Below are 26,348 nucleotides of genomic sequence, written 5' to 3'. Positions count from 1 at the left end.
CTATATTCTCCCAGTATTTCACAGGCTTGTCTAAATGTTATTCAGAAAACTTTACATGCACTTGAACATGTTTTTTGTTCAGCAATGGAGTTTTGAGTGGTGAGCATGTATACAGGCCATGGAGGTTGAGTGCATTACTTATTGTTTTCTTTGAGACAATTTTACCTGCTGACTCCAGGTCTTTCTGAAGCTCTCCAAAGGTGGTTCTTGACTCTTAACCAACTCTTCTGATAATTCTTCTCCCTTCTCTGCGGGAAGCACATGGTCGTGGCCAGTATATGGTGAAATAATGTTCTTTCCACTTCCGGATTATATCCCCAACAGTGTTCACTGGAACTTTCAGTAGTGTAGAAATTCTTCTGTAAATAATGCTATTAGTATGTTTTGCAACAATAAGGTTACAAAGATCTTGAAACAGCTCATTGATTTTACCCATCATGAGATGTTTCTTGTGTGGCACCTTGGCTTTTTATAGGCCATCAGTTGAACCAGTTGATATTATTTTTAACTGAGTAGCAGGATTGCTCCATGATAACTGATCGATTTCAGCTGGTGTTATGACTTTTCATGGCTTTTTGCACCTCTCCATGTTCATGTGTTCAGTATTTTCCCTGTGTTCCCTCTGTCATTTGTCATTATTGCACATAGCTTAATTTATGGACATCTGTGGTTTCATATCTTTGTCTCTGTGTGGTGTTCATGGGTTGATACTGACATCGGGTGAGAAATTCATGTCAATAGCCCTGTAGACATATATTTACATAGAGAATTGGTGACGTGTTCAATACTTAGTTCACCTGCTAAATATATATACAGTATATCACAAAAGTAAATACACCCCTCACATTTTTGTAAATATTTTACTATATCTTTTCATTGGACAACACTGAAGATATGACGCTTTGATAGAATGTAAGGTAATCAGTGTACAGCTTGTATAACAGTGTAAATTTGGTGTGCCCTCTAAAAATTTAACACACAGCCATTAATGTTTAAACTGATAGCAACAAACGTGAGTACACCCCTAGGCAAAAATGGCCAAATTGTGCCCAAATTTTTAATATTTTGTGTGGCCACTATTAATTTTCAAGTACTGTCTTGTCTCTGTTGAGCATGGAGTTCACTAGAGCTTAACAGGAGCTACTGGAATCCTCTTCCATCCTCCATGACACATCATGCAGCTGGTGGATATTAGAGACCTTGTACTCCCCCACTTTTCATTTGAGGTTGCCCCACAGATGCTAAATAGGGTTTAGGTCTGGAGACATGATTAGCCTAGGCTAGTCCAGTTCAGCAAACTGCAGGCTTTCTTGTGCATCATCTAAAGAAGAAACCATGCAGACCAATTTATGCACTGTGTGACATATGATCTGAGCACTGACAGGCTGACCCCCCACCCCTTGGACTTTAGCAGCAATGCTGACAACACACAAATATCTATTTTGAAAGACAATATCTGACGCTAAGCACGTGCACTCAACTTCTTTTGTCAACCATGGTAAGGCCTGTTCTGAATAGAACCTGTCTTGTTAAACTGCTGTATGGTCTTGGCCACTGTACTGCACCTCAGTTTCAGTGTGCTAGAAATCTTATAGCCTAGCCCATCTTTATGCAGAGCAACAATATTCCAGAGCGTCATTTGGACTATTACATATGTGGCGACACTAAATGTATTTCTTATTGTCTAGAATTGTATGTGTAAAAATCAAGAGTAAACTACTGTAACTTAACCGTGCCTTAAAAATGTGTTTTGTTTTCATTTCTTACTTTACTTCAATAATCAAAAATACTTACACGTCTTGACTGATGACAGCATAAATGGAAAACTTAGCATGTCCTTACTTGTGGTGTGAACAATAAAATCATACTCGGCACCTGGCAGGAGCTGATCAATTACATATTTGCCATGTGTCACAAAAGGAAAGAAAATAGTTCTGTTTCCATAATTTGTACTTGTTATTACAATACCATCAAATATGCCCACATTGGGCATCTGGACAAAGAGCTTAACAGTGTGTGTGCTCTCCTCAATCGGGACCACAAGGGTAACTGGTTTAGGTCCTGCAATTAAAATAAAATGGCGATCTTTAATCATCATTTTGAGTATTATGTGACAAAGGAGTCTAGTATTATTTATAACATAATGGAGAAAAACACAATTATTGTGCTATTGATTGGTAATGTTCAATGTCATGAAAAATTAGTAATGCAGAGGACATCAGGTGGTGAAATGACATTACTTCATCATTTGTGCAGGTAGATTCTCCATTTCAGTCCAGAGGTTATACCAGGATGTGATGTTTGTATGAGGAGCACTATACTATAGGACAGGTGGCTGAGGGGAACAATATGCTGCAGGATGAGGCTGTACATAGAGAGTCTGAATGGAGTGATGTTCTGCAGGATGGGGCTCAATACAGAGGGGCTGAGAAGTAATGTGCTGCAAAATGTGGTGGTGCAAAGAGAGAAAGAGAGCAGTATATACTACAGGAAGGGCCTGTATACTGAGGGTCTGAAAGGAGAAATTTACTGTGATCCACAAAATACTGAAGTGGCTGCAGAGTCCTGCTAATTATTTTGATCAACTCTAGAGGGGAGTAATGGATTTTACATTCAAACTGTATGCTGGAGGGGACTGAAGAAATGAGAGTGATATTATTAACACTGGTCTGTAGGTTGAATGGTGCTGAATGGTATTAAGTTATGTTATTTACATGGTACTTTATGTTGTAGACTAAAAAGGGAAATTGTTGTATTTTTTACATGAAACTATATGCTGGAGGAGGGGAATGATGTTGTTTGGGTGTTCTCAAGTGGAGACTTATGTGAGTTTCGATGTGACAATATATTGAATGGGGCTGAAGTTAGAGGGTGACGTTTATTTACATGGGACTCTATGTTGGAGGAGGCTGAAGGGAGTAGAGTCAGGGCAAATATATTTAGACTTTCCATACCATCCACAATGACAGTGGTCTGTGGTACTGGACAATAGAGCGAGTAGTGCGTATTATCAGGTGGCATCTGTGGCTCTTCTTTTGATTGACCAGCCTGGTGCAAAGTCATATGTTGTCACGCTCCCCGGGTCCTCTGCTCCGCTCCCCGGCTCACCTGCCACGCTCCCCGCTCTCCAGCCTCCATTGGCCGCGCTTCCCAGGCCTCCTGGTCCCCGCTCCCGGCGCCCGTCGGCTTCCCAGCCCCTGGCCGGCTCTGCTGCTTCCTCCTCTCAGCTTCCTGCCCTGGCTTCTGGCACCCGGGCCGCGCGCATGCGCATTAGGGCGCGCGCGCGGTCACTGACCCTTTCTTAAAGGGCCAGTGTCCACTGACAGGAAATGATGCACACAGGTACAGGGTATAAAGGGGATTAATGTCCAAGGGGGCGGGGCCTGTTCTTCGTGTTTCCCAAGCTAGGAGTCAGGTCTCCTTGTGTTCCTGTGAGATACTTACCTCTCTCTCTTTTAGAGCCGATCCTGCATTGCCATCCGGTCCTGCTGTATCTCAAACCCCGAACGCTGCCTATCTACCATCCTGACAGTCCGTACCATCCCGGTTCCCTGCGGTGACCCGCCATCTCGCTCCAACGGTTCCGGACCCCGCCTGACATCATCCCGGCTTCCGAACCTGAGCTCCGTCACCCGGACCACCATCAGTGACCCCGTGGTCCCAGGGACTTCTCCATTGTGTTCTAAGTGCACGGACTGTTCTGCTACCTAAAGTTCTCCGGCTACCGGACTCCGTTCCCTCTTCGGGGAGTTCGGTCCAGTGGATCCACCTCCCGGGTCTGCCCATCCATCTGGCCCTAACAGTAAGAACAGGCCATGGATCCCGCCGAAGCACTAGCGGCCTTGCAAGAGGAACTCCAACGCCAGCGTGAAGTCCAGACCCGCATGCTGAACTTTATGACTTCCGTGGACGCCCGCCTGAACACGCTACAAGCCTCGGTCACATCTTCAGCGCCCCGGGCCTCCACTAGTCAATCCACGGCTCCCGCTCCCGTGGCAGCCTCTTCGGATGCTTCCAGACTTCGTTTGGCTTCACCACCCCGGTACGCCGGAGATCCCAAGACCTGCAGGGGGTTTATAAACCAATGCTCCCTTCATTTCACGCAGCTGCCGCATTTGTTTGCCTCCAACCAAGCCAAGGTCGCCTTCATAATGTCTCACCTAGAGGGCGAGGCACTGGCGTGGATGAACCCCTTGTGGGAGAAGGAGGACCCTATGACCAAGAACCTCCAAGAGTTCCTGCAGGCCTTTCGCGTCACCTTTGACGAGCCAGGACGCGCCTCCGCGTCTGCTTCATCTCTTCTCCGGTTACGTCAAGGAACTCTGACGGTGGGTCAATACGCCATCCGTTTCCGCACCTTGGCCTCGGAACTCGGGTGGAATAACGAGGCCCTAACCGCCGCCTTCTGGGAAGGACTCTCGGGTCGAATCAAAGATGAGCTGGCTGGACGTGACGTACCGTCCACCCTGGACACCCTGATTACCCTAGCGACTCGAGTGGACATTCGCTTTCAGGAGCGGTCCAAAGAGGTGTCCCGTGAGAGACGTCCGGTACGGCATGCCTCTCCTCCACAGAAGCCCGCCGTACTCCAGTCAACGACCTCTGGTGCCTCCGTCCATGAGCCCATGCAGATCGACCGTGTGCGACAGTCTGAACAACGTCGAGCAGAGCGACTCGCCAAGGGTCTCTGCTTCTACTGCGGAGAGGGCACACACCTGCTACGCACCTGTCCAGAGAGGCCGGGAAACTCCAAAGCCTAGGGTTGGTAGGAGAGGCCACCCTAGGTGCTGGGACTCTCTCAGACCCGGTTACATGGACTTTGCAAGTGACAACGGGAGAGACGCGGTTTACGGCTGAGGCGTACCTCGATTCTGGGGCAGCAGGCAATTTCATCCAGCAGGCCACGGTGGACAAATACCAGGTGCCTGTTACTCCACTCGCCAAACCTCTTGTGATTGCCTCTGTGGATGGGAGACCCCTCTCTGACACCATCTCCTGGATCACCAAGCCGCTTGAACTGCGTATCGGTGCTCTGCACACCGAGAACATCGCTCTCTACGTCCTCCCTCACATGTCACATCAAATCCTGCTGGGTCTTCCTTGGTTGCGGACACACGAACCTTCAGTCAGCTGGGGCACTGGCGATATCACTCGATGGGGGTCTTCTTGCCATGACACCTGTCTGAAGACCATAAAACCCATCCGGCGACCTCCGGTTCCAGAGACCCTACCGGGACTACCCTCAGCCTATTGGTCCTTCGTGGACGTCTTTGATAAGAAGGAGTCAGAGGTACTTCCGCCACATCGTCCTTACGATTGTGCCATTGACCTGCTCCCGGGAACTACACCACCTCGAGGAAGGATATATCCTTTGTCTCCAGCCGAAACAAGGGCCATGTCTACATACATCACAGAGAGCCTGGCTAGGGGATTCATTCGGAGATCCTCCTCTCCTGCTGGAGCTGGCTTCTTCTTCGTAAAGAAGAAAGAGGGCGACCTACGACCATGCATAGACTACCGGGGATTGAACCAAATTACCATAAAAAACAAGTACCCCCTGCCGCTCATCCCCGAATTGTTTGATCGGCTCAGAGGAGCTCGTGTCTTCACCAAGTTGGATCTTCGGGGTGCCTACAACCTGGTCCGTATTCGCTCGGGGGACGAATGGAAGACCGCGTTCAATACTCGTGATGGGCACTATGAATACTGCGTGATGCCCTTCGGCCTGTGTAACGCACCAGCCGTCTTCCAAGAATTAGTGAACGACGTGTTCCGGGACCTTCTCTACGTCTGTGTGGTGGTATACCTGGATGACATCCTTGTCTTCTCTCCGGACCTCCAGACCCACCGAGAGAACGTGCAACTGGTTCTACAAAGACTGAGAGAGAATCGTCTGTACGCCAAGTACGAGAAGTGTGTCTTCGAACAGTCTTCTCTCCCCTTCCTGGGTTACCTCATCACCGAGACCGGACTGCAGATGGACCCAAAGAAGGTCTCTGCCATTCTCAACTGGCCTCCTCCTTCTGGACTGAAGGCAATCCAACATTTTCTGGGATTCGCCAATTATTACCGCCAGTTCATTCCTCACTTCTCTGCTCTGACTGCTCCTCTCTCCGCCTTGACCAAGAAGGGGGCTAATCCAAAGGACTGGTCACCTGCGGCCGAAGCCGCGTTTGGCTCTCTAAAGCGAGCCTTTGCCTCCTCTCCTGTACTCCACCGTCCAGAGTTAAACCGCCAGTTCACCTTGGAGGTGGATGCCTCCTCCTCAGGAGTCGGAGCAGTGCTCATGCAGAAGTCCTCCTCCGGGAAGATGGTGACTTGCGGTTTCTTCTCCAAGAGCTTCTCCGCCCCTGAACGCAATTACACCATCGGTGATCGAGAGCTATTGGCAGTCAAACTGGCTCTGGAGGAATGGTGCTATCTTCTGGAAGGAGCAGTGTACCCCGTCATTATTTACACGGACCACAAAAACCTGGAATACCTGCGGTCTGCTCAGCGACTGAACCCCCGGCAAGCCAGGTGGTCCTTGTTCTTTGCCCGGTTCGATTTCCAGCTCCATTTCCGACCAGCGGACAAGAATGTACGCGCTGATGCCTTGTCTAGGTCTTTCATGCCCATGGAGCAGGAAGAGGAGACATCCCAACCCATCGTCTGTCCAAGTAAGATTATTCCGGTGGCTCCTGTCACCCTGGCCCAGATACCGCCCGGGAAGACCTATGTCTCTGAGACAGACAGGCATAAAGTGCTACACTGGGGCCATGCCTCGAAAACAGCCGGTCATGCTGGTCAGAAGAGAACATGGAGTGCGATTGTACGTCATTACTGGTGGCCATCCCTTCGCACGGACGTCGCCTCTTTTGTCTCTGCTTGCTCTTCTTGTGCCAGGAACAAGACGCCCAAACACCTGCCATATGGCCGTCTACTGCCTCTGCCCATACCCTCAGTTCCCTGGCAACACATTGCGATGGACTTTATTACGGACTTGCCATTGTCCTCCGGACACACAGTCATATGGGTCGTGGTGGATCGGTTCTCTAAAATGGCCCATTTCGTCCCTATGGCTGGACTGCCCTCTGCCCAGGAACTCGCGGACGCCTATATACATCACATCTTCCGCTTGCACGGCTTTCCATCACACATTGTGTCTGACAGAGGAACTCAGTTCACCTCCCGCTTCTGGAGGGCTCTCTGTAAACATCTGGGTGTAACGCTGGACTTTTCTTCTGCCTACCATCCTCAGTCGAACAGCCAAGTGGAACGGGTCAATCAGATATTGACCTCTTTCTTACGTCACTACGTCAACGCCCATCATGACGATTGGTCCACACTTCTTCCTTGGGCTGAATTCTCCCATAATCACCACGTCAGTGAGTCCTCCTCCTGTTCTCCCTTCCATGTCGTCTACGGACTTCAGCCGTCTGTCCCATTGCCTGTATCCTCTTCCTCGGACATCCCTGCTGCTGATGCAGTACTCCGTGACTTTACAACCATTTGGGACTCAGTTAAGGCGTCCCTTGCTCGTGCATCCCTGCGGATGAAGAGACACGCAGACAAGAGACGTCTGGATCCTCCATGTTTCTCTCCGGGAGATCTCGTCTGGCTTGCTTCCAAGTACGTCCGATTGAAGTTACCATCCTACAAGCTGGGACCTCGCTACATCGGACCGTTTAAAGTCATCGGCAAGATCAATGAGGTCTCCTACAAACTGCAGCTTCCGGCCACGATGAGGATACCCAACTCCTTCCACGTCTCCCTGCTCAAGCCGGTTGTCCTTGGTCCCTTCTCCGCTGCTGCCAGTCCGGCTCCTCCTCCTATTGCTGAGGACGACATCTATGCGGTAAGGGATATCGTGGCCATGAAGACCGTACGAGGCCGACAGTTCTTCCTGGTGGACTGGGCAGGGTATGGTCCTGAGGATAGGTCCTGGGAGCCCAAGGAGAATGTGGGTACTCCGCTGATCCGTGCCTTCCTGTCCCGGTTGCGGGGAGGGGGGCGTGGGGGGGGTACTGTCACGCTCCCCGGGTCCTCTGCTCCGCTCCCCGGCTCACCTGCCACGCTCCCCGCTCTCCAGCCTCCATTGGCCGCGCTTCCCAGGCCTCCTGGTCCCCGCTCCCGGCGCCCGTCGGCTTCCCAGCCCCTGGCCGGCTCTGCTGCTTCCTCCTCTCAGCTTCCTGCCCTGGCTTCTGGCACCCGGGCCGCGCGCATGCGCATTAGGGCGCGCGCGCGGTCACTGACCCTTTCTTAAAGGGCCAGTGTCCACTGACAGGAAATGATGCACACAGGTACAGGGTATAAAGGGGATTAATGTCCAAGGGGGCGGGGCCTGTTCTTCGTGTTTCCCAAGCTAGGAGTCAGGTCTCCTTGTGTTTCTGTGAGATACTTACCTCTCTCTCTTTTAGAGCCGATCCTGCATTGCCATCCGGTCCTGCTGTATCGCAAACCCCGAACGCTGCCTATCTACCATCCTGACAGTCCGTACCATCCCGGTTCCCTGCGGTGACCCGCCATCTCGCTCCAACGGTTCCGGGCCCCGCCTGACATCATCCCGGCTTCCGAACCTGAGCTCCGTCACCCGGACCACCATCAGTGACCCCGTGGTCCCAGGGACTTCTCCATTGTGTTCTAAGTGCACGGACTGTTCTGCTACCTAAAGTGCTCCGGCTACCGGACTCCGTTCCCTCTTCGGGGAGTTCGGTCCAGTGGATCCACCTCCCGGGTCTGCCCATCCATCTGGCCCTAACATATGTGAATCACACTGCAACAATGATCGAATGACGATTTGTGGATGCTGTCAGGTAAGAAGTACTACATCCCCTTCCATCCATTGGCACAGATCACTCTTCTGGTAAATAGAATATAATGTGTAAATTGGCTACAGGGGAGGGATGCATTGCACATGGGACCGTGTGTTGGAAAGGACTGAAAAGTGAGAAGTGATGTTATTTACAATTGACTGTATGTTGAAGGGACTGAAGGAAAAGGAGAAGGATATTCTGCAGAATGGGATAGAATGCTAATTATGAAGTTATAGTCATAGGTAATACTGGTGATGAAATAATTTTTTTTCTAAATTTTCCTTCTTGGAATATCATTGATGTTCCAATCCTATTATTCACCAGTCATCATAATTCAGTCTAGTTGTCTCACATATCGTCTTTTGTGTGGACTGGAAATTGGGTCTCATAGGATTGCATTGAGAAAATAAATTTACAGTCCACAAAAAAATATACTGTATGATTCAGCTAATCTGCAATGGGGGGCACAAGGTATAGAAGAAATAGAAGAATACCAGAAAGGCACTTTGCCTATTTAAAATGATTCCATCAGCACAAGATGACTGTTCGTATAAAGCATATGCGCTTGGTGCACCCTTGCAATGCCCTAGCAGTTCAGTGCACCTTCCCACCTATGGTGATGTGAAAAAGTGCTTGCCCCTTTCCTGATTTCTTATTCTTTTGCACGATTGTCACACTTACATTTTACAAATTTAAATATTTGACAAAGATAAAACAAGTAAAGATGAAATGCAGTCTATAAATGAAAGTCTTTGTTATTAAGGGAAAAACAAATCAAACCTACAAAGCCCTGTATGAAAAAGTGATTGCCTCCTAAATCTAATAACTGGATGGGTCACCCTTAGCAGCAACAACTGTATTCAAGTATTTGTGACAATTGGCAATGAGTCTTTTACAATGTTCTTGAGGAAGGTTGGCACACTCATTTTTGCAGAATTGTTGTAATTCAGGCACAATGGAGGGTTTCTGAGCATGAACCTCCTTTTTAAAATCATGCCACACCATCTCAATCGGATTAAGGTCAGGACGTTGACTAGGCCACTCCAAAGTCTTAATTTTGTTTTTCTTAAGCTATCCAGAGATGGACTTTCCGGTGTGTTTTGGATCATTTTCCGGCTGCATAACCCAAGTGCACTTCAGCTTGAGATCACAAATAGATCTTTTCGAGACTGATAGGTATCAATTACTTTGTTTTTCATTTGTTCTTGAATTTTTTTGTATCGCGACACGATGTCTAGCTTTTGAGGATCTTTTGGTCTTCTTCACTTTGTTAGGCAGGTCCTATTTAAGTAATTTCTTGATTGAGAATAGGTGTGACAGTAATCAGGCCTAGATATGGCTAGGGAAATTGAATTGTGCCTCCCAAAGATGTTACAAACCACTGTTAATTTAAGCTTTATGGAAGAGGGGGGCACATTTTTTAACACAGGGCCCTGTAGGTTTGGATTTGTGTTTCCCTTAATAATAAAGATCTTAATTTATAAACTGCATTTTGTGTTTACTTGTGTTATCTCTGTCTAATATTTACATTTATTTGGTGATCTGAAACATTTCAGTGTGACAAACATGCAAAAGAATAAGAAATTAGGAAAGGGGCAAACATTTTTTCTCACCACTGGATATGTTTTCCATGACGTCTCCATGTACATCTGATCCCTGTAAGCCAAAGCTATCAATCAAGGAATAGGTAGTTGAGATTGATGCAAAACAATTCTTGGCCGGGCATTCAGTTGCTGTGCTTGGTTTGAACAGTCATTTTGTGTTGACAGATTTCTTTTTATCATTTCACTCTGTAGCTACATACTACTAACGTCCTTGCTCCCACAATGACAGCCCACATTTTTAATGGGCTTTCCACTTTAAGGAAAGTGGAGCCTAAACATGCTTATATACCTTTGTCTATGTATCTAGCAGCATGCTAGTGGACGTTGTGGTGGTTGTCTGGCTGAGATACCAATCTTGCTGTGGGTTCCTTAGGACTATGGTTATCCTCCTTTTGTTCCATCTAAGATGGGAAACTTCTAAACTCACCCAGCTCAGACCAATTCTTTCCCCATGTACTAAACAGGGAATTCTATGTGTCATTTGTTTTTGTAACAGAGCACCCTTATAAAGCCTATTAAGTAGAATAAAGAGGCCTGACATGTATATTGGGATTACATTTAAATTGCACAACATTTTAATTTCCTCCAATGTAAAGCAATGGCATTTTTGCAATAATGACCCCTTTTGGGAAATGTGTGTGAGGATGGGGGTGGGGCAGGAGGAAATAGACCTGGGGGCTTTCAAATGCCAGGGCTGAATTTCAGTCCAAACTGGCACGGCTTTGTATTAAATATGTGACTCCTTGTCAGAGCTGTTAAACTGGCTTTGTGCATAAGGCCTAAAACTGATGCAAGTGTTCATCAGTTTTCTAAGACTTTGAGAATCTTTCCTTTGGGATTTCATTGGCAGTCCTCAGTAGTAAAAGAAAATTGCTTGCAGCACTCCGAAATGGACAACTTTGGATCCGGGTAATTACCCATGCAGGGTCACATAGTCCAAAGTCCCAAGTAGCCCGCTTGGAAGAAATACATTGTTCAAAGTAGTAGACAGTGTCCAGAGGTGGGTGAGGATAAAAAACAGAACATCTTTATTTTGCCATGTAAAGTTCAATGTTTCAACCCATAATAGGTATTGTTTGAAAAAGACCTACATGACAGGTCGAAACGTTGGACTTTATATGGCAGAATAAAGATGATCTGATTTTTCTCATAACCCACCTCTGGACGCTTTGTAGTACTTTGATCTTTATTGGCAGTGCTGTCAGTACATGTCAAGCATCCACTGCTACTCCTTCCATCAAAACTAATGGCACAATGTCACGTTTTTTCTTAGAAATAGAAGTGACGATAAACATGGGCATTGTACTACCTCTTCTTCAGCTTGATTGTCATCCATCTTCCAAAGGAATTCAATTCAACTGTTCCTAGAGCAGAACTGTTAAGAACCGATGTGAGGCTATGTTCACATCTGTGCTATCAATTCCTTTTTATTTGTTCTGTTATAAATCAACTATTAACAATTCTGATGATATGAGTTGGAGATTCTTTTCTTTATGTCATTTTGGGTTATATAACGTTATTTAATAGCTTTTTATTCAGATTTTTCAGATGCAAAATAAACAAAAAACAGCAATTCATTTATTCTTTATCTATCTATCTATATATATATATATATATATATATATAGAGAGAGAGAGAGAGAGAGAGAGAGAGATTGAGAGAGAGAGATTGAGAGATAGCCGCCTTCTTCACGGTCCAAGCCAAAACTGAAACTGATCTTCTGGTGTGTTGGGGCTTTTATATGTATATAGAATTCTGGTTTATCACATAATTTTTTATTGCCAAACCTGCTTTTCATTTTTACAGCCTTCCAGAAAATCAAAAACTTTATAAAAACTGAAAAAGAAAATGAAAATATTTTTAAAAAAAGTACTTACGTAGGGTTTGTTGTAGCATTTTCATTTCACTTCTGTTTCCATTCATGTCTATTGAGAGTCCTATTTCATAAGTCATTCCAGGTATTAAAGCTTCAGCATGGAAATTATCAGCATCGGAGACAATATAAGAGACTTCTGAATTGTCCTCTAGAGATCTAACTTGAATGTAGATTTGATGAAATTCTGCTGGAGAATCCCAATAGAGGAATAAATTGTCTTCTTGTACAGAAGTTGGTTCAATGCTGACTCGTTCCAATGGACTAACCTCTAGGTCACAATAACATGATAGTTTTAGGTTAAAAAAATATACATGACATGGATTTTCAATGGGAAGACACAATTCTCAATAGGTCAAAGAGATATATTTAATAATGCAAGAAGTTTGTATTGTACAATCTGCTGACAGATCCAGTTTTAGGATAAAAGAATTACTAAGTTAATATAAATTCTTGTCTTTATTTGTTTTGATAACTCCTGAAAGAAAAATCAGTAAAAAGTACTTTGTCTAAATGCTTAGCAGCTATGTAAAAAGACTGTTATGGGATCCACTCAACTATAAATCTGCAGAAAAGCTAATAGATCATCCCTGACATTGACAAATTCTTAGTAACCTTCCGTTGATGATGATAAGCTATACATGTGCCAACATGCCTTGCATTTCACATTATTTTAGAGGAGAGGCATGAAGTGAGGAGCTATAAACCATTGATTGATCACTTACTCTCTCCTCCTACAGAAGGTCCTGAGGAAAACTTATATATACTGTGTATATATATATATATATATATATATATATATATATATACGCTAAGTTAATATAAATTCTTGTCTTTCTTTGTTTTGATAACTCCTGAAAGAAAAATCAGTAAAAAGTATATATACAGCAGGTGAAATAAGCATTGAACACATCACCAATTTTCTAAGTACTGTACTTTTTAGACTATAAGTGCGCTGCACCATAAGAAACACCTAGGTTTTAGAGGAGTAAAATAGGAAACAAATTTTGTAGCAAAAAATGTGGTCATAGAAGGGGTGTACTGTTACCGCTCAATTCAGCTAACCTATGGTTGTGTGGTTGGTTTCCCTCTCCACTGGACCACAGCATGTTTTATATTGGTCCAACTGCTGTTAGTTCTCTTTGCCTCTCCTTTGCCTTGCCTCACAGTTTATTTCGACTCAGGTGTCTTCACTTCCTTGTTTTGTTTCGCCTATCACATATTGGGAGGTTCTATTTATACTCGCCATACACATGCCTCAGTGCTGGCTATATTACTAAGTTGATGGATGTATGGAGTCTCAGCTCTTCAGTTCGGAATAACGGTACCTTGATGAGTTATCACGTTTGCTTTTCCCTGTGGCTTGTTTGTATGTTAACTTTCCCAACATTCTCCTGTTAGGTTGACCAATAGGTCACAACTGTTGCCAGCGATGACCAAATGCGGAGGGAGTCCCAGGCCCCCCCTCAGCTTCCCTCAGCCCTAATGAGATTCAGACAGATGCTGATATCTGCACATAAGGCAAAGGAGTGTGCATTCCTAAGAAGTAGAGATGAGCGAACCAGTCGTGGTTCGGCTCGAGTTCGGTTCGTCGAACGGAGGTCCCGTTCGAGTTCGGTTCGTCGAACGTTCGACGAACCAAACTCGAACCTATAGGATATAATGGGAGGCAATCACAAACACATAAAAATGCATGATAAATGTACACAAACAGTTAATAAACATTGCCATAACAGTTACCGGTCCTCGCGATCCCTCCTGCACTCTGTCTCCTGCCGCTATTCCATCCGATGATCGCTGAATCCTCCCGGTGACCAGCACTGCCAGCGGTGATGCAGGACCTATCGTGACGTCAAAATAGCCATGTGACCAGTCACGTGGCTATTATCTCATTGGCTACAGACTGGTCACATGACTATGACGCGTCATGTAGGACCTGCGAGTGCATCTCTCCGGTACACGGTGCACATTTGTGTATCGCCGTGTACCGGCGACATGCTCTAGCACACGGTCGACTCCCCGTTCCGTTAGGGACCAGCTGACACAGCCGGTCCTTAACAGAGATCACCGTTGCCATAGCAACGCAGTTAGCGGTGACGTCACCGCTAACCGCGGCTCCGGGAGCACCGTTGCTATGGTAACGCGTCTGTCAGCGTTACCGCTGACAGCCAGCAGCACTGATCACTCACGGAGTGAAGGCTGCACGCTGCTTCCCGTGCAGCCTTCACGGAGTGAACCCTGCACGGGGAGCAGCAGCGTCTTCCCCCATGCAGCAGTGATCGAGCAGAGCTGCATTTGTTGAACGAGAAAGACAGAAGACCATGGATCGTGGAGGGCTGACAGGGGGTAATAAAGATGCAGTCTCTAATGTGTCTGTGTATTTATTTCTATTAAAGTATTTTTTTCTCTGTGTGGTGTTTTTTTTTAACCCTTTATTGGAGATTCTTAATGGCCGGGTCAAACGTGCCTGACATTAAGAATCTCTGGCTTAATACTGGCTAGTAAAACAAAGCCAGTATTAACTCATGATTACCCAACAAGCCACCCGGCTCCAGGGCTGTTGGAAGAGTTGGATACAGCGCCAGATGATGGCGCTTCTATGAGAGTGCCATTTTCTGGGGCGGCTGCGGACTGCAATTTGCAGCAGAGGCGCCCAGAAACCTCGGGCTAACCTGTGCTGCGGATTCCAATCCCCAGTTGCCTAGTTGTACCTGGCTGGACACAAAAATGGGGCGAAGCCCACGTCATTTGTTTTTTAATTATTTCATGAAATAAGTGAAATAATTAAAAAAAATGGGCTTCCCTATATTTTTGGTTCCCAGCCGGGTACAAATAGGCAACTGGGGGTTGGAGGCAGCCCGTGGCTGCCTGCTGTACCTGGCTAGCATACAAAAATATGGCGAAGCCCACATCATTTTTTTGGTGGGCAAAAAACTTCTGCATACAGTCCTGGATGGATATACCAAGTAGTCTACAGACAATTGTTAGCGCTTGACCCCAATAACCATTATATCTGCAGCTAGGTTTGTAGGCAAAAAATCCCCTTTAATTTGCCTGGAATCAGAAATTAATTTTAATTGAGATTTTTTAAAATAAAAAATCCCCAATAAACCAGCGCTGATAAGAGGTTTTTTATTAATATTTTATACTTTTTATTGCTATCCTTGTTTTGGACACAAATTTATTCAAAACAATTCACACAATAGAACAGGAGTGGGGAACCTCCGGCCCGCGGGCCGTATACGGCCCGTGACGACTTTTTATGCGGCCCCCAGGCACATACCCAGGGACCGCTGTGCTCTGGCAGCAGCCGCGCTTTTCCCGGCTGCCGGCCCTTTAAATCTCACTGCCTGATGCCTTGAGGGTAGATGCTAGAATGTACGGGCTCTATCCAGATCCTGACTTCCAGGACCTGACTGCAGCCCATGCATTCTAGGCTTAACCCCGGCCTGTGCTAGTGTGCTCTGGTGGGCAGGGTAAGCAGCACGCTGCGATATGTCACAGAAGAGCTGCAGCAGATTTACCAGCCTCCCGGACCTGCTGTGTGTGTGACTCCTCCTCCCCCTCACTGTGAGTACGCAACCCATCGCTGCCGCCCCCCCCCGCTAAGTGCTGTGTACTCCCTCGGGCTGTGTGTACCCCTCAATGCTGTGTACCCCTAATGCTGTGTACCCCCCAGTACTGTGTACCCCCTCGTGCTGTGTGTACCTCCCAGTGCTGTGTATCCCCTAATGCTGTGTGTATCCCCTAATGCTGTGTGTACCCCCTAATGTTGAGTACACCCCTAGTACAGTGTGTACCCCCTAGTACTGTGTGTGCTCCACTAGTGCTGTCTGTACCCCTTGGGTGATGTCTATGCCCCCCCAGTGCTGTCCGCACCACCTAATGCTGTCCATGCTGCCACCAGTGCTGTCCATGCCACGGTCAGTGCTGTCTGTGCCCCCTTATGCTGTCCGTGCTCCCCAGTGCTGTGTGCCACCCCTCAGTACTATGTACCCCCCCAGTGCTCTGAACTTGCTACTGCTGTCTGTGCCCTCCTGTTGATGTCTATGCTCCCCCAGACTTCTCTGTGTCTCCCTAGTGATACCACCTAGTGCAGTCCGTGCTGCCTCCTAGTGCAGTCCGTGCTGCCTCCTAGTGCAGTCCGTGCTGCCCCCTAGTGCAGTCCGTGCTGCCTCCTAGTGCAGTCCGTGCTGCCACCTAGTGCAGTCCGTGCTGCCACCTAGTGCAGTCCGTGCTGCCACCTAGTGCAGTCCGTGCTGCCACCTAGTGCAGTCCGTGCTGCCACCTAGTGCAGTCTGTGCTGCCACCTAGTGCAGTCCGTGCAGCCACCTAGTGCAGTCCGTGCAGCCACCTAGTGCAGTCCGTGCAGCCACCTAGTGCAGTCCGTGCAGCCACCTAGTGCAGTCCGTGCAGCCCCCTAGTGCAGTCCGTGCAGCCACCTAGTGCAGTCCGTGCAGCCACCTAGTGCTGTCTGTGCCACAGCCAAGGCTGTCCATGCCCCCCTACTGATATATATGCCCCAGCCCCTCCTGTGATGTGTACTCCCAGTGTCTCCTGTAATTTATGCACCCCAGCCCCTCCTGTGATCTATATGCCCCCAGCATCTCCAGACCGAGATAAACCTAGAAAAGCAGCTGTAAGAAACAAGATGATCAATATCACCGAACATCAGTCACACCAAACAGAAGCAGCTCCTGCCTCCACAGTAGGGGTGAGTTAATTAATCGTTTGACCAAATATAGCTGGGTTATTTTTCAAGTTGATAATGTTGTGCGGCCCCCAAAGGTTAGTAGGAAATTCCAAATGGCCCCCGGCAGTAAAAAGGTTCCCCACCCCTGCAATAGAACAAGGAAAAAGAAAGAAGAATAAACCACATATGGTAGAAATAAAAATAAAAGTAAAAATAAAGAATAAGTAATTGATAGTGCAGCAAACAGATACCAGGTGTCTGGTTGCAGTACCCCGGCCGGTAGTAGAGCAATTATTAAATCTAGTATAGTATATTAAGTGATGCTTCAAGGCATATGATATTTAATGCCAATTGAAACTATCACTGCAATATGATTTTTCAGATACCTGGAGAGTTTTTTTCAATCCATAAGCAAAAAGGTTTTTAATAGAGGCTTAATTTATAAGCAGCAATTTCAGCGTTCCAAGTGCCTTTAAATGAATTTGAAGAAACTGCACTTCAGGATTGTAGTGAGGATGAGGTGCCCCAGCTCATCAAGTGTTCCAATAGGAGTTTACCTCATCCTCACTACAATCCTGAAGTGCAGTTTCTTCAAATTCATTTAAAGGCACTTGGAACGCTGAAATTGCTGCCTGAACTTGACTGCAGGTAAACTCCTATTGGAACACTTGATGAGCTGGGGCACCTCATCCTCACTACAATCCTGAAGTGCAATTTCTTCAAATTCATTTAAAGGCACTTGGAACGCTGAAATTGCTGCTTATAATTTAAGCCTCTATTAAAAACCTATTTGCTTATGGATTGAAAAAAACTCTCCAGGTATCTGAAAAATCATATTGCAGTGATAGTTTCAATTGGCATTAAATATCATATGCCTTGAAGCATTACTTAATATACTATACTAGATTTAATAATTGCTCTACTACCGGCCGGGGTACTGCAACCAGACACCTGGTATCTGTTTGCTGCACTATCAATTAGTTATTCTTTATTTTTACTTTTATTTTTATTTCTACCATATGTGGTTTATTCTTCTTTCTTTTTCCTTGTTCTATTGTGTGAATTGTTATGAATAAATTTGTGTCTAAAACAAGGATAGCAATAAAAAGTAAAAAATATTAATAAAAAAAACCTCTTATCAGCGTTGGTTTATTGGGGATTTTTTATTTTAAAAAATCTCAATTAAAATTCAGTCCTGGATGGAGTATGCTGATCCTTGTAGTTCTGCAGTTGCTGTCTGTTCTTCTCCATACAGACAGTCAGCAGCTGCAGAACTACAAGGCTCAGCATACTCCATCCAGGACTGTATGCAGAAGTTTTTTGCCCCCTGAAAAAATGATGTGGGCTTCGCCATATTTTTGTATGCTAGCCAGGTACAGCAGGCAGGTACGACTGCCCCCAACCCCCAGTTGCCTATTTGTACCCAGCTGGGAACCAAAAATAAAGGGAAGCCCTTTTTTATTATTTCATGAATTTCATGAAATAATTAGAAAACAAATGACGTAGGCTTCGCCCCATTTTTGTGTCCAGCCAGGTGCAACTAGGCAGCTGGGGATTGGAATGTGCAGCACAGGTTGGCCTGAGCTTTCTGGGCCCCACTGCTGCGAATTGCAGTCTGCAGCGGCCTCAGAAAATGGCACTTTCATAGAAGCGCCATCTTCTGGCGCTGTATCAACTCTTCCAGCACCTGCCTGCTATACCTGGCTAGCATACAAAAATATGGCAAAGCTCACGTCCTTTTTTTGTAGTTTTTTGGCAAAAAAAATAAAAAATGCTTCCCTGGATTTTCCATTGCCAGTGAAGGTAACACCAAGCAGTGGGGGTTAGCAGCCAGTAGCTGCTTGGATTACCCTTAGCTAGCAATACAAAAAATGCAGCGGGAGCCCATATATATTTTTTTTAATTATTTATTTAAATAACTAAAAACAAAATGGGCTTCCCTGTATTTTGATTGCTGGACATCACAGTGCTGTAAAAATAAATCCGCGGTATTTTTGATTCTCAGCGCAGATAAAGCAGAGAGTTATGGTTGCCACCCCCATCTGCCTGCCGTTACCTTGGTTGGCAATCAAAATACAGAGAAGCCCATTAATTTTTTCTATTTAAAAAATAGTTAAAAAAAAAATGACGTTGGGTCCCCCCATTTTTGATAGCCAGCTAGGGTAAAGCAGACGGCTGTAGCCTGAAAACCACAGCTGGCAGCTTTACCGTGGTTGGGGTTCCAATGTGGAGGTCCCCCCAGGCTCTTTCTTTATAATTATTTTATAAATATTAATAATTACACAAAAAAAGTAGGGTCCCCCCCCAAATTGGATCACCAGCCAAGGTAAAGTGGACAGCTGTGGTCTGGTATTCTCAGGGTGGGAAGGTCCATAGTTATTGGGCCTTCACAGCCTAAAAATAGCAGGCCGCAGGCACCCCAGACGTGGCGCATCCACTAGATGCGCCAATCCTGACGCTTCACCCCAGCTCATCCCGTGCCCTGGTGCAGTGGCAAATGGGGTAATAAATCAGGTTGATACTAGCTGTAAGGTCACCTGACATCAAGCCCAGCAGTTTGTGATGTCATGGCGTCTATTAGATACCCAACATCATAAACTGTCAGTACTAACAAAAAAAAAAATCAACAAAAGAAATTTATTTGAAAAAACAGTCCCCAAAACATTTCCTCTTTAACCAATTTCTTGTAAGAAAAAAAATAAAGGGGTCCCACGACGACTGTGGACCGTCTAGAATATGGGGGGAGACACTCAGGGAACGTATCCCCCATTTTCTAGGAGTGCAGACCCTTCATGTGAGGAGTGTGGGTGCAATGAATCTGCACTCACTCTCCCCGGGTCCACAGCAGCAGAGTCCATGTCGTAATGGTTGCTACCAAAACTGCAATGCCCTGCTCATGAGGTAAGGGCATGCCTAATCAGGAGAACTATTCTACATTTCCAAATATTGGTATTTGCTGATATTATTGCTATTCCACCTACTATATATTGGGGATAGCATCTTGGAGATGGAATACCCCTTTAAGTCCAGTTATCCAGCTGAATGAATACTTAACAACAGAGCTCGCTATTTAGATGTGTTTTCTTGTGGCGTATAACGGACTCTCATGTTTGGTAGTCGTTCAGCAGGGAAACTATAAAAGCAAATCCCTCCATTTGGAAATGTAGTATATAGCTCTCCTGATCAATTATGTTCCTTACCTCATGAGCAGGGCATTGCAGTAATAATAATAATTTATTCATTTATATAGCGTTATTAATTCCACGGCGCTGTATGTCTTTGGAGTGTGGGAGGAAACCGGAGTACCCGGAGGAAACCCACGCAAACACGGGGAGAACATACAAACTCCTTGCAGATGGTGTCCTTGGTGAGAATTGAACCCAGGACCTCAGCGCTGCAAGACTGCAGTGCTAACCACTGAGCCACCGTGCCACCCATTTAGCTTACAGATGCATAACCACCACTCACTGTGTCTGAACACAGGAAGCTGAGCTGACAGCCGCTCTGTGCATGCGGCAGCGTCTATTGTGAAGGAGAGGGCCGTGGGGGAATCAACACTGCACAGGTACCGTGGGACACCGGGAAACACCGGTGGGGTTATAGGCGGTGACCTGGCAGAGCCTGGGGAGGAGTTTTCTGTCGCATGTGTCATGGCACATGCGACAGAAATCAGAGGAGTAGGGTGAATGCGGCCGGCGCGCTGCTGTGCGCGCGGCCATCTTGGATTTCTGGGAGGGCATCAGGGGGGGCACTTTGGCGACACCGGGGGACCGGAGGGGACCTGGGAGGAGATTTATCATGTTTGTTCATGCCAGATGGGAGATAAATAATTTTTTACCGGCACTGTCATTTACTGTAACGTGATCATTGGTGTACGGTGTATACCTGTGATCACGTGAGCGGGGACCGGAAAAAACGTCCTGAATCATGATCTCCAGGGTCTCAGCTAGCCCTGAAACCCCGGAGATTTTCTGACGCTGGGGGGGCGTTATTCACTTATTTCTGCCTGCTGTTTATAAACGGCAGATCAGAATAAGGCTACATTAACACGATCGATCCATTTTTGCGGTCTGCAAAAAACAGTCCGTTTTTTTTCACGGGTGCATCCGTGTGGCATCCGTTTCCGTTCCGTAGACGGTCCGTATGTCATCTGTTTGTCATCCGTGTGCCTTCCGTTTTTTTGTGTACTGCAAAAAAACTGAAGGAGGGTAAATGCATAAAATTACCCAGGATCCATAGCTTCATCCTACATGAGGCGGTCACATGTTCACTCCAGTGCCATTTTCTACTGCTTTTCACAGCGTACAGCGCTCTGGTGATTTTCTTGTGCTTGTGCACTTCATATCAGTCTTTTCTGTCATTATAATGGCAGAAAGACACATAATGTCCCACTCTCCTGCATTTTGTAATTTTGCACCCTTTGGTGCCTTTCATGTGGCACTAAGGGGTGCTTAGCTTTGTATTTAGCCAAAAAAATGAAAAAAAAAAATGACGTAGGGTTCCCCCTATTTTTGTAGCCAGCTAGGGTAAAGCAGACGGCTGCAGCCTGCAGACCACAGCTGGCAACCTCACCTTGGCTGGTAATCCAAAACTGAGGGCACCCCACGCTGTTATTTTAAATTAAATAAATAATTAAAAAAAAAAAACACGTAGGGGTCCCCCCAAAATTGGATCACCAGCCAAGGTAAAGCAGACAGCTGGGATCTGATATTCTCAGACTAGGGAGGTCCATGGTTATTGGACTCTCCCCAGCCTAAAAATAGCAGGCTGCAGCCGCCCCAGAAGTGGCGCAACCATTAGATGTGCCAATCCTGGTGCTTCGCCCCAGCTCATCCCGCGCCCTGGTGCGGTGGCAAACGGGGTAATATATGGGGTTAATACCAGATGTGTAATGTCACCTGGCATCAAGCCCTGGGGTTGGTGAGGTCAGGCGTCTATCCGATACCCGACATCACTAACCCAGTCAGTAATAAAAAAAAATAGACGACAAACACATTTTTATTTGAAAAAATACTCCCCAATACATTCCCTCTTTAACCAATTTAATAGAAAGACAAACAAGTCCAGGTCTGGTGTAATCCAAGGGGTTGCCATGACGATCCACACTGTCCCAGTCAATGAAGAGCAGGATGTTCCCCATTGGCTGGGAGAGCAGTGCAGTGACCTGAGCTAACATCAATGGGTCAGCCCAGGTCACTGCAGGGCATGACAAGTGCTGCTTTCAGCGAGGTACATTACCTGCGCTGATCTCTTGCACTGCCGACAGCACCTGTCACTGAGTTCAAAGACCGCCGCCTTCACAGCTAAGTATCGCGAGAGGCCCGTGACGTCACCGCTAGTCAGTCTCGGGTCGGAAGCGAGAGAAGGTGATGTGACAAGCGGCGGCCATGGAGGACAGTGACAGCGCTGAGGTCGGGACTTCATCACCGCAGGTAAGCCGAGCGGGACCATGTGTGCAGAGTGTCAGGAGGACGTCAGTGTCGTGGACTGCATGGCTGGGGACGTGTGTGTGTGTGTGTGTGTATGTATGTGTACATGCCGCGTGCAGGAGGGGGCGGAGCGAGCTGAGCGGGGAAGTGTGGGCTTCCTGCACGTAACTAGGATAAACATCGGGTTACTAACCAAAGCGCTTTGCTTGGATACCCGATGTTTATCTTGGTTACCAGCTTCTGGCAGGCTGCCAGCGATGGCTCCTGCACACTGTAGCTGTAAAAAGCCCTGCTTTTTGCTGCTAGAACCGTTCTCGAACGTATCTAGAACTATCGAGCTTTTGCAAAGAGCTCGAGTTCTAATTCTATCTAGAACAGCCCCCAAAATCACTCGAACCGCGAACTGGAGAACCTCGAACCGCGAACCGCGCTCAACTCTACTAAGAAGACTGACAGTTTATTATCACATCAGGGTTTTTCAACCTAATAGGGGCGTAACTATGTCGTATACAGAGACACAAGTTTCATTTCACAACAAAGCATAAATGAGTTTCGATTCTTGGCGTAAGCGTAACTTTCCATTTCTCAGTAAAAGCATAAACTATATTTCTAAAAAAAAACAGCATAACTCTCTCATTGTTCTTGAGTAGAGGTGCAAGTCTTCTCTCTCTGTTCTTTTGGCAAGACATAACATTCAGAGTCCTTGAATCCGCTCTCAGTGTCTGAATGTAGCTGGGCTTGTAAAACACCTGGCAGAGTAGCATGAATGTCCATCTATTCAATTTTAGTTAACTCTTTCCTCACACTCCCATTATATTTCATTTAGGATTTGGAGGGTTTCCACTTAATCTATAAGTCTTTTTGGGTTTCTTTCAGTTTCTTTCGTCTTCCCTGTACGACTGTGTGAACACGCCTTTAGCCCTGCCTCTTACCCTGTGCCTGTGTGTACTTCTTTCATGATTATTGGTGTTTTCTGTTACTCCTTGTTTATAGTTTAGGGTGCAATTAAGGACACAAAGGTTCAGCTGACCTTGAGTGTTGGTGCCATTGCAGAACTGTAGGGTGCCAACCTCCGTGGACAGGCAGGGACACAACAGGGTCAGGTTTAGGGTACTCCTAGTCTGTATATTGATCTGTGACTAACATCTTCACTGGTTTGTTTGTTCCTGTGGGAGTGGAAGGGCTCAGTCGTTACACAACTCTTCTAATAATTCTTTTAACTCCTTTGCAAACAATCGGCCATGACCAGGAGCACCTGGCTGTGGCCAGTTTATAGTGAAATTGTGTTTCCACTTCTGGATTATGGCCCCAACAGTGCTTATTGGACCTTTCAGTAGCTTAGAAATTTTTCTGAAACCAACAATGCCATCAGTATGTTTTACAATAACAAGGATCTGAAGGTCTTGAGACAGCTAGTTGGTTTTACGCATCATGACATGTTTATGGCATCTTGGTAATGAAACATCTATTTATAGCCCATTAGTAGTGATGAGCGAGTACTAAAAAGCTCGGGTGCTCGAGGCTCGGGCCGAGCATCCCAAGATACTCGTGTACTCGGCCCGAGCACCGAGCCCAATGTTATCCTATGGGAGACCCGAGTATTTTTGTGAAATGACCACCGGCAGCATGTAGAAACCCTAAAAATGGCACAAAAGTCTCAGAAGAGTGCTCAAATGACATGGCAACAGCATGGGGAAGACCCCTTGAAGCATTTATCACTCAAAAGTCACAGCTGTGAACAATTTTGTCCGCGTTTTACGCCATTTTTACGGACTCACCAGAAAACCTTCCAAAATTACACCAAAATGAATTTTCATGGCGGAAATGTTAAGGGCACATACCCAATAGTGAGATAGAGCTAATGTATGTTACTTTTTGAGATCAATACATGAAAGATTTTACGTAGAACATTGTGTGGCACTCCGATGTCCCTGAGAAGAGACGTACATAAAGGCCTCTGAGTCTAATGTGCCCATTTTGAGGAACTGAGTCTTTGTAGTATTTTCCTTTGCCAAAGCAGTCCAAAATTGTGAGGTTCACCAATGACCCTGCATACAGACGTGCATGAGGGCCTGTAAACCTGAAGTGCCTATTGGAAGGAAGTGGGTCTATTGTAGTATAGCCCTTAGGCATGGCAGCCAAAAATTGGGAGGCTCCACGTTGTCCCTGGATAGAGACGTGCATGAGGGCCTGTAAACCTGAAGTGCCCATTGGAAGGAAGTGGGTCTATTGAAGTATAGCCCTTAGGCAGGGCAGCCAAAAATTGGGAGGCTCCACGTTGTCCCTGGATAGAGACGTGCATGAGGGCCTGTAAACCTGAAGTGCCCATTGGAAGGAAGTGGGTCTATTGTAGTATAGCCCTTAGGCAGGGCAGCCAAAAATTGGGAGGCTCCACGTTGTCCCTGGATAGAGACGTGCATGAGGGCCTCAAAACATTAAGTGTCCATTGTCAGGAAGTGGGTGTATTATAGTATAGCCCTTTGGCAGGGCAGCCAAAAATTGGGAGGCTCCACGTTGTCCCTGGATAGAGACGTGCATGAGGGCCTGTAAACCTGAAGTGCCCATTGGAAGGAAGTGGGTCTATTGAAGTATAGCCCTTAGGCAGGGCAGCCAAAAATTGGGAGGCTCCACGTTGTCCCTGGATAGAGACGTGCATGAGGGCCTGTAAACCTGAAGTGCCCATTGGAAGGAAGTGGGTCTATTGTAGTATAGCCCTTAGGCAGGGCAGCCAAAAATTGGGAGGCTCCACGTTGTCCCTGGATAGAGACATGCATGAGGGCCTCAAAACATTAAGTGTCCATTGTCAGGAAGTGGGTGTATTATAGTATAGCCCTTTGGCAGGGCAGCCAAAAATTGGGAGGCTCCACGTTGTCCCTGGATAGAGACGTGCATGAGGGCCTGTAAACCTGAAGTGCCCATTGGAAGGAAGTGGGTCTATTGTAGTATAGCCCTTAGGCAGGGCAGCCAAAAATTGGGAGGCTCCATGTTGTCCCTGGATAGAGACGTGCATGAGGGCCTGTAAACCTGAAGTGCCCATTGGAAGGAAGTGTGTCTATTGTAGTATAGCCCTTAGGCAGGGCAGCCAAAAATTGGGAGGCTCCACGTTGTCCCTGGATAGAGACGTGCATGAGGGCCTGTAAACCTGAAGTGCCCATTGGAAGGAAGTGGGTCTATTGTAGTATAGCCCTTAGGCAGGGCAGCCAAAAATTGGGAGGCTCCACGTTGTCCCTGGATAGAGACGTGCATGAGGGCCTGTAAACCTGAAGTGCCCATTGGAAGGAAGTGGGTCTATTGTAGTATAGCCCTTAGGCAGGGCAGCCAAAAATTGGGAGGCTCCACGTTGTCCCTGGATAGAGACGTGCATGAGGGCCTGTAAACCTGAAGTGCCCATTGGAAGGAAGTGGGTCTATTGTAGTATAGCCCTTAGGCAGGGCAGCCAAAAATTGGGAGGCTCCACGTTGTCCCTGGATAGAGACGTGCATGAGGGCCTCAAAACATTAAGTGTCCATTGTCAGGAAGTGGGTGTATTATAGTATAGCCCTTTGGCAGGGCAGCCAAAAATTGGGAGGCTCCACGTTGTCCCTGGATAGAGACGTGCATGAGGGCCTGTAAACCTGAAGTGCCCATTGGAAGGAAGTGGGTCTATTGTAGTATAGCCCTTAGGCAGGGCAGCCAAAAATTGGGAGGCTCCACGTTGTCCCTGGATAGAGACGTGCATGAGGGCCTCAAAACATTAAGTGTCCATTGTCAGGAAGTGGGTGTATTATAGTATAGCCCTTTGGCAGGGCAGCCAAAAATTGGGAGGCTCCACGTTGTCCCTGGATAGAGACGTGCATGAGGGCCTGTAAACCTGAAGTGCCCATTGGAAGGAAGTGGGTCTATTGTAGTATAGCCTTTAGGCAGGGCAGCCAAAAATTGGGAGGCTCCATGTTGTCCCTGGATAGAGACGTGCAT

At 46.6% G+C, this 26,348-nt stretch overlaps 1 protein-coding gene across 1 annotated transcript in view; it reads right to left on the bottom strand.

The window, feature by feature from the left end:
• The window catches only part of PTPRQ (protein tyrosine phosphatase receptor type Q), an 855,789-nt gene that overhangs the window by 777,330 nt on the left and 52,111 nt on the right, over positions 1-26,348 (bottom strand). Inside the window, exons 9-10 of the mRNA XM_075342420.1 lie at positions 12,277-12,543; positions 1,795-2,061 (exon numbers count right to left, since the gene is read on the bottom strand). Of these exons, the coding sequence (XP_075198535.1) occupies positions 1,795-2,061; positions 12,277-12,543 (534 nt within the window). The remainder of the gene's footprint in view (positions 1-1,794; positions 2,062-12,276; positions 12,544-26,348) is intronic.

The sequence above is a fragment of the Anomaloglossus baeobatrachus genome, chromosome 4 (assembly GCF_048569485.1).
Source record: "Anomaloglossus baeobatrachus isolate aAnoBae1 chromosome 4, aAnoBae1.hap1, whole genome shotgun sequence".
Classification (NCBI taxonomy): Eukaryota; Metazoa; Chordata; class Amphibia; order Anura; family Aromobatidae; genus Anomaloglossus; species Anomaloglossus baeobatrachus.
This window is presented reverse-complemented; position numbering and strand designations above follow the sequence as displayed.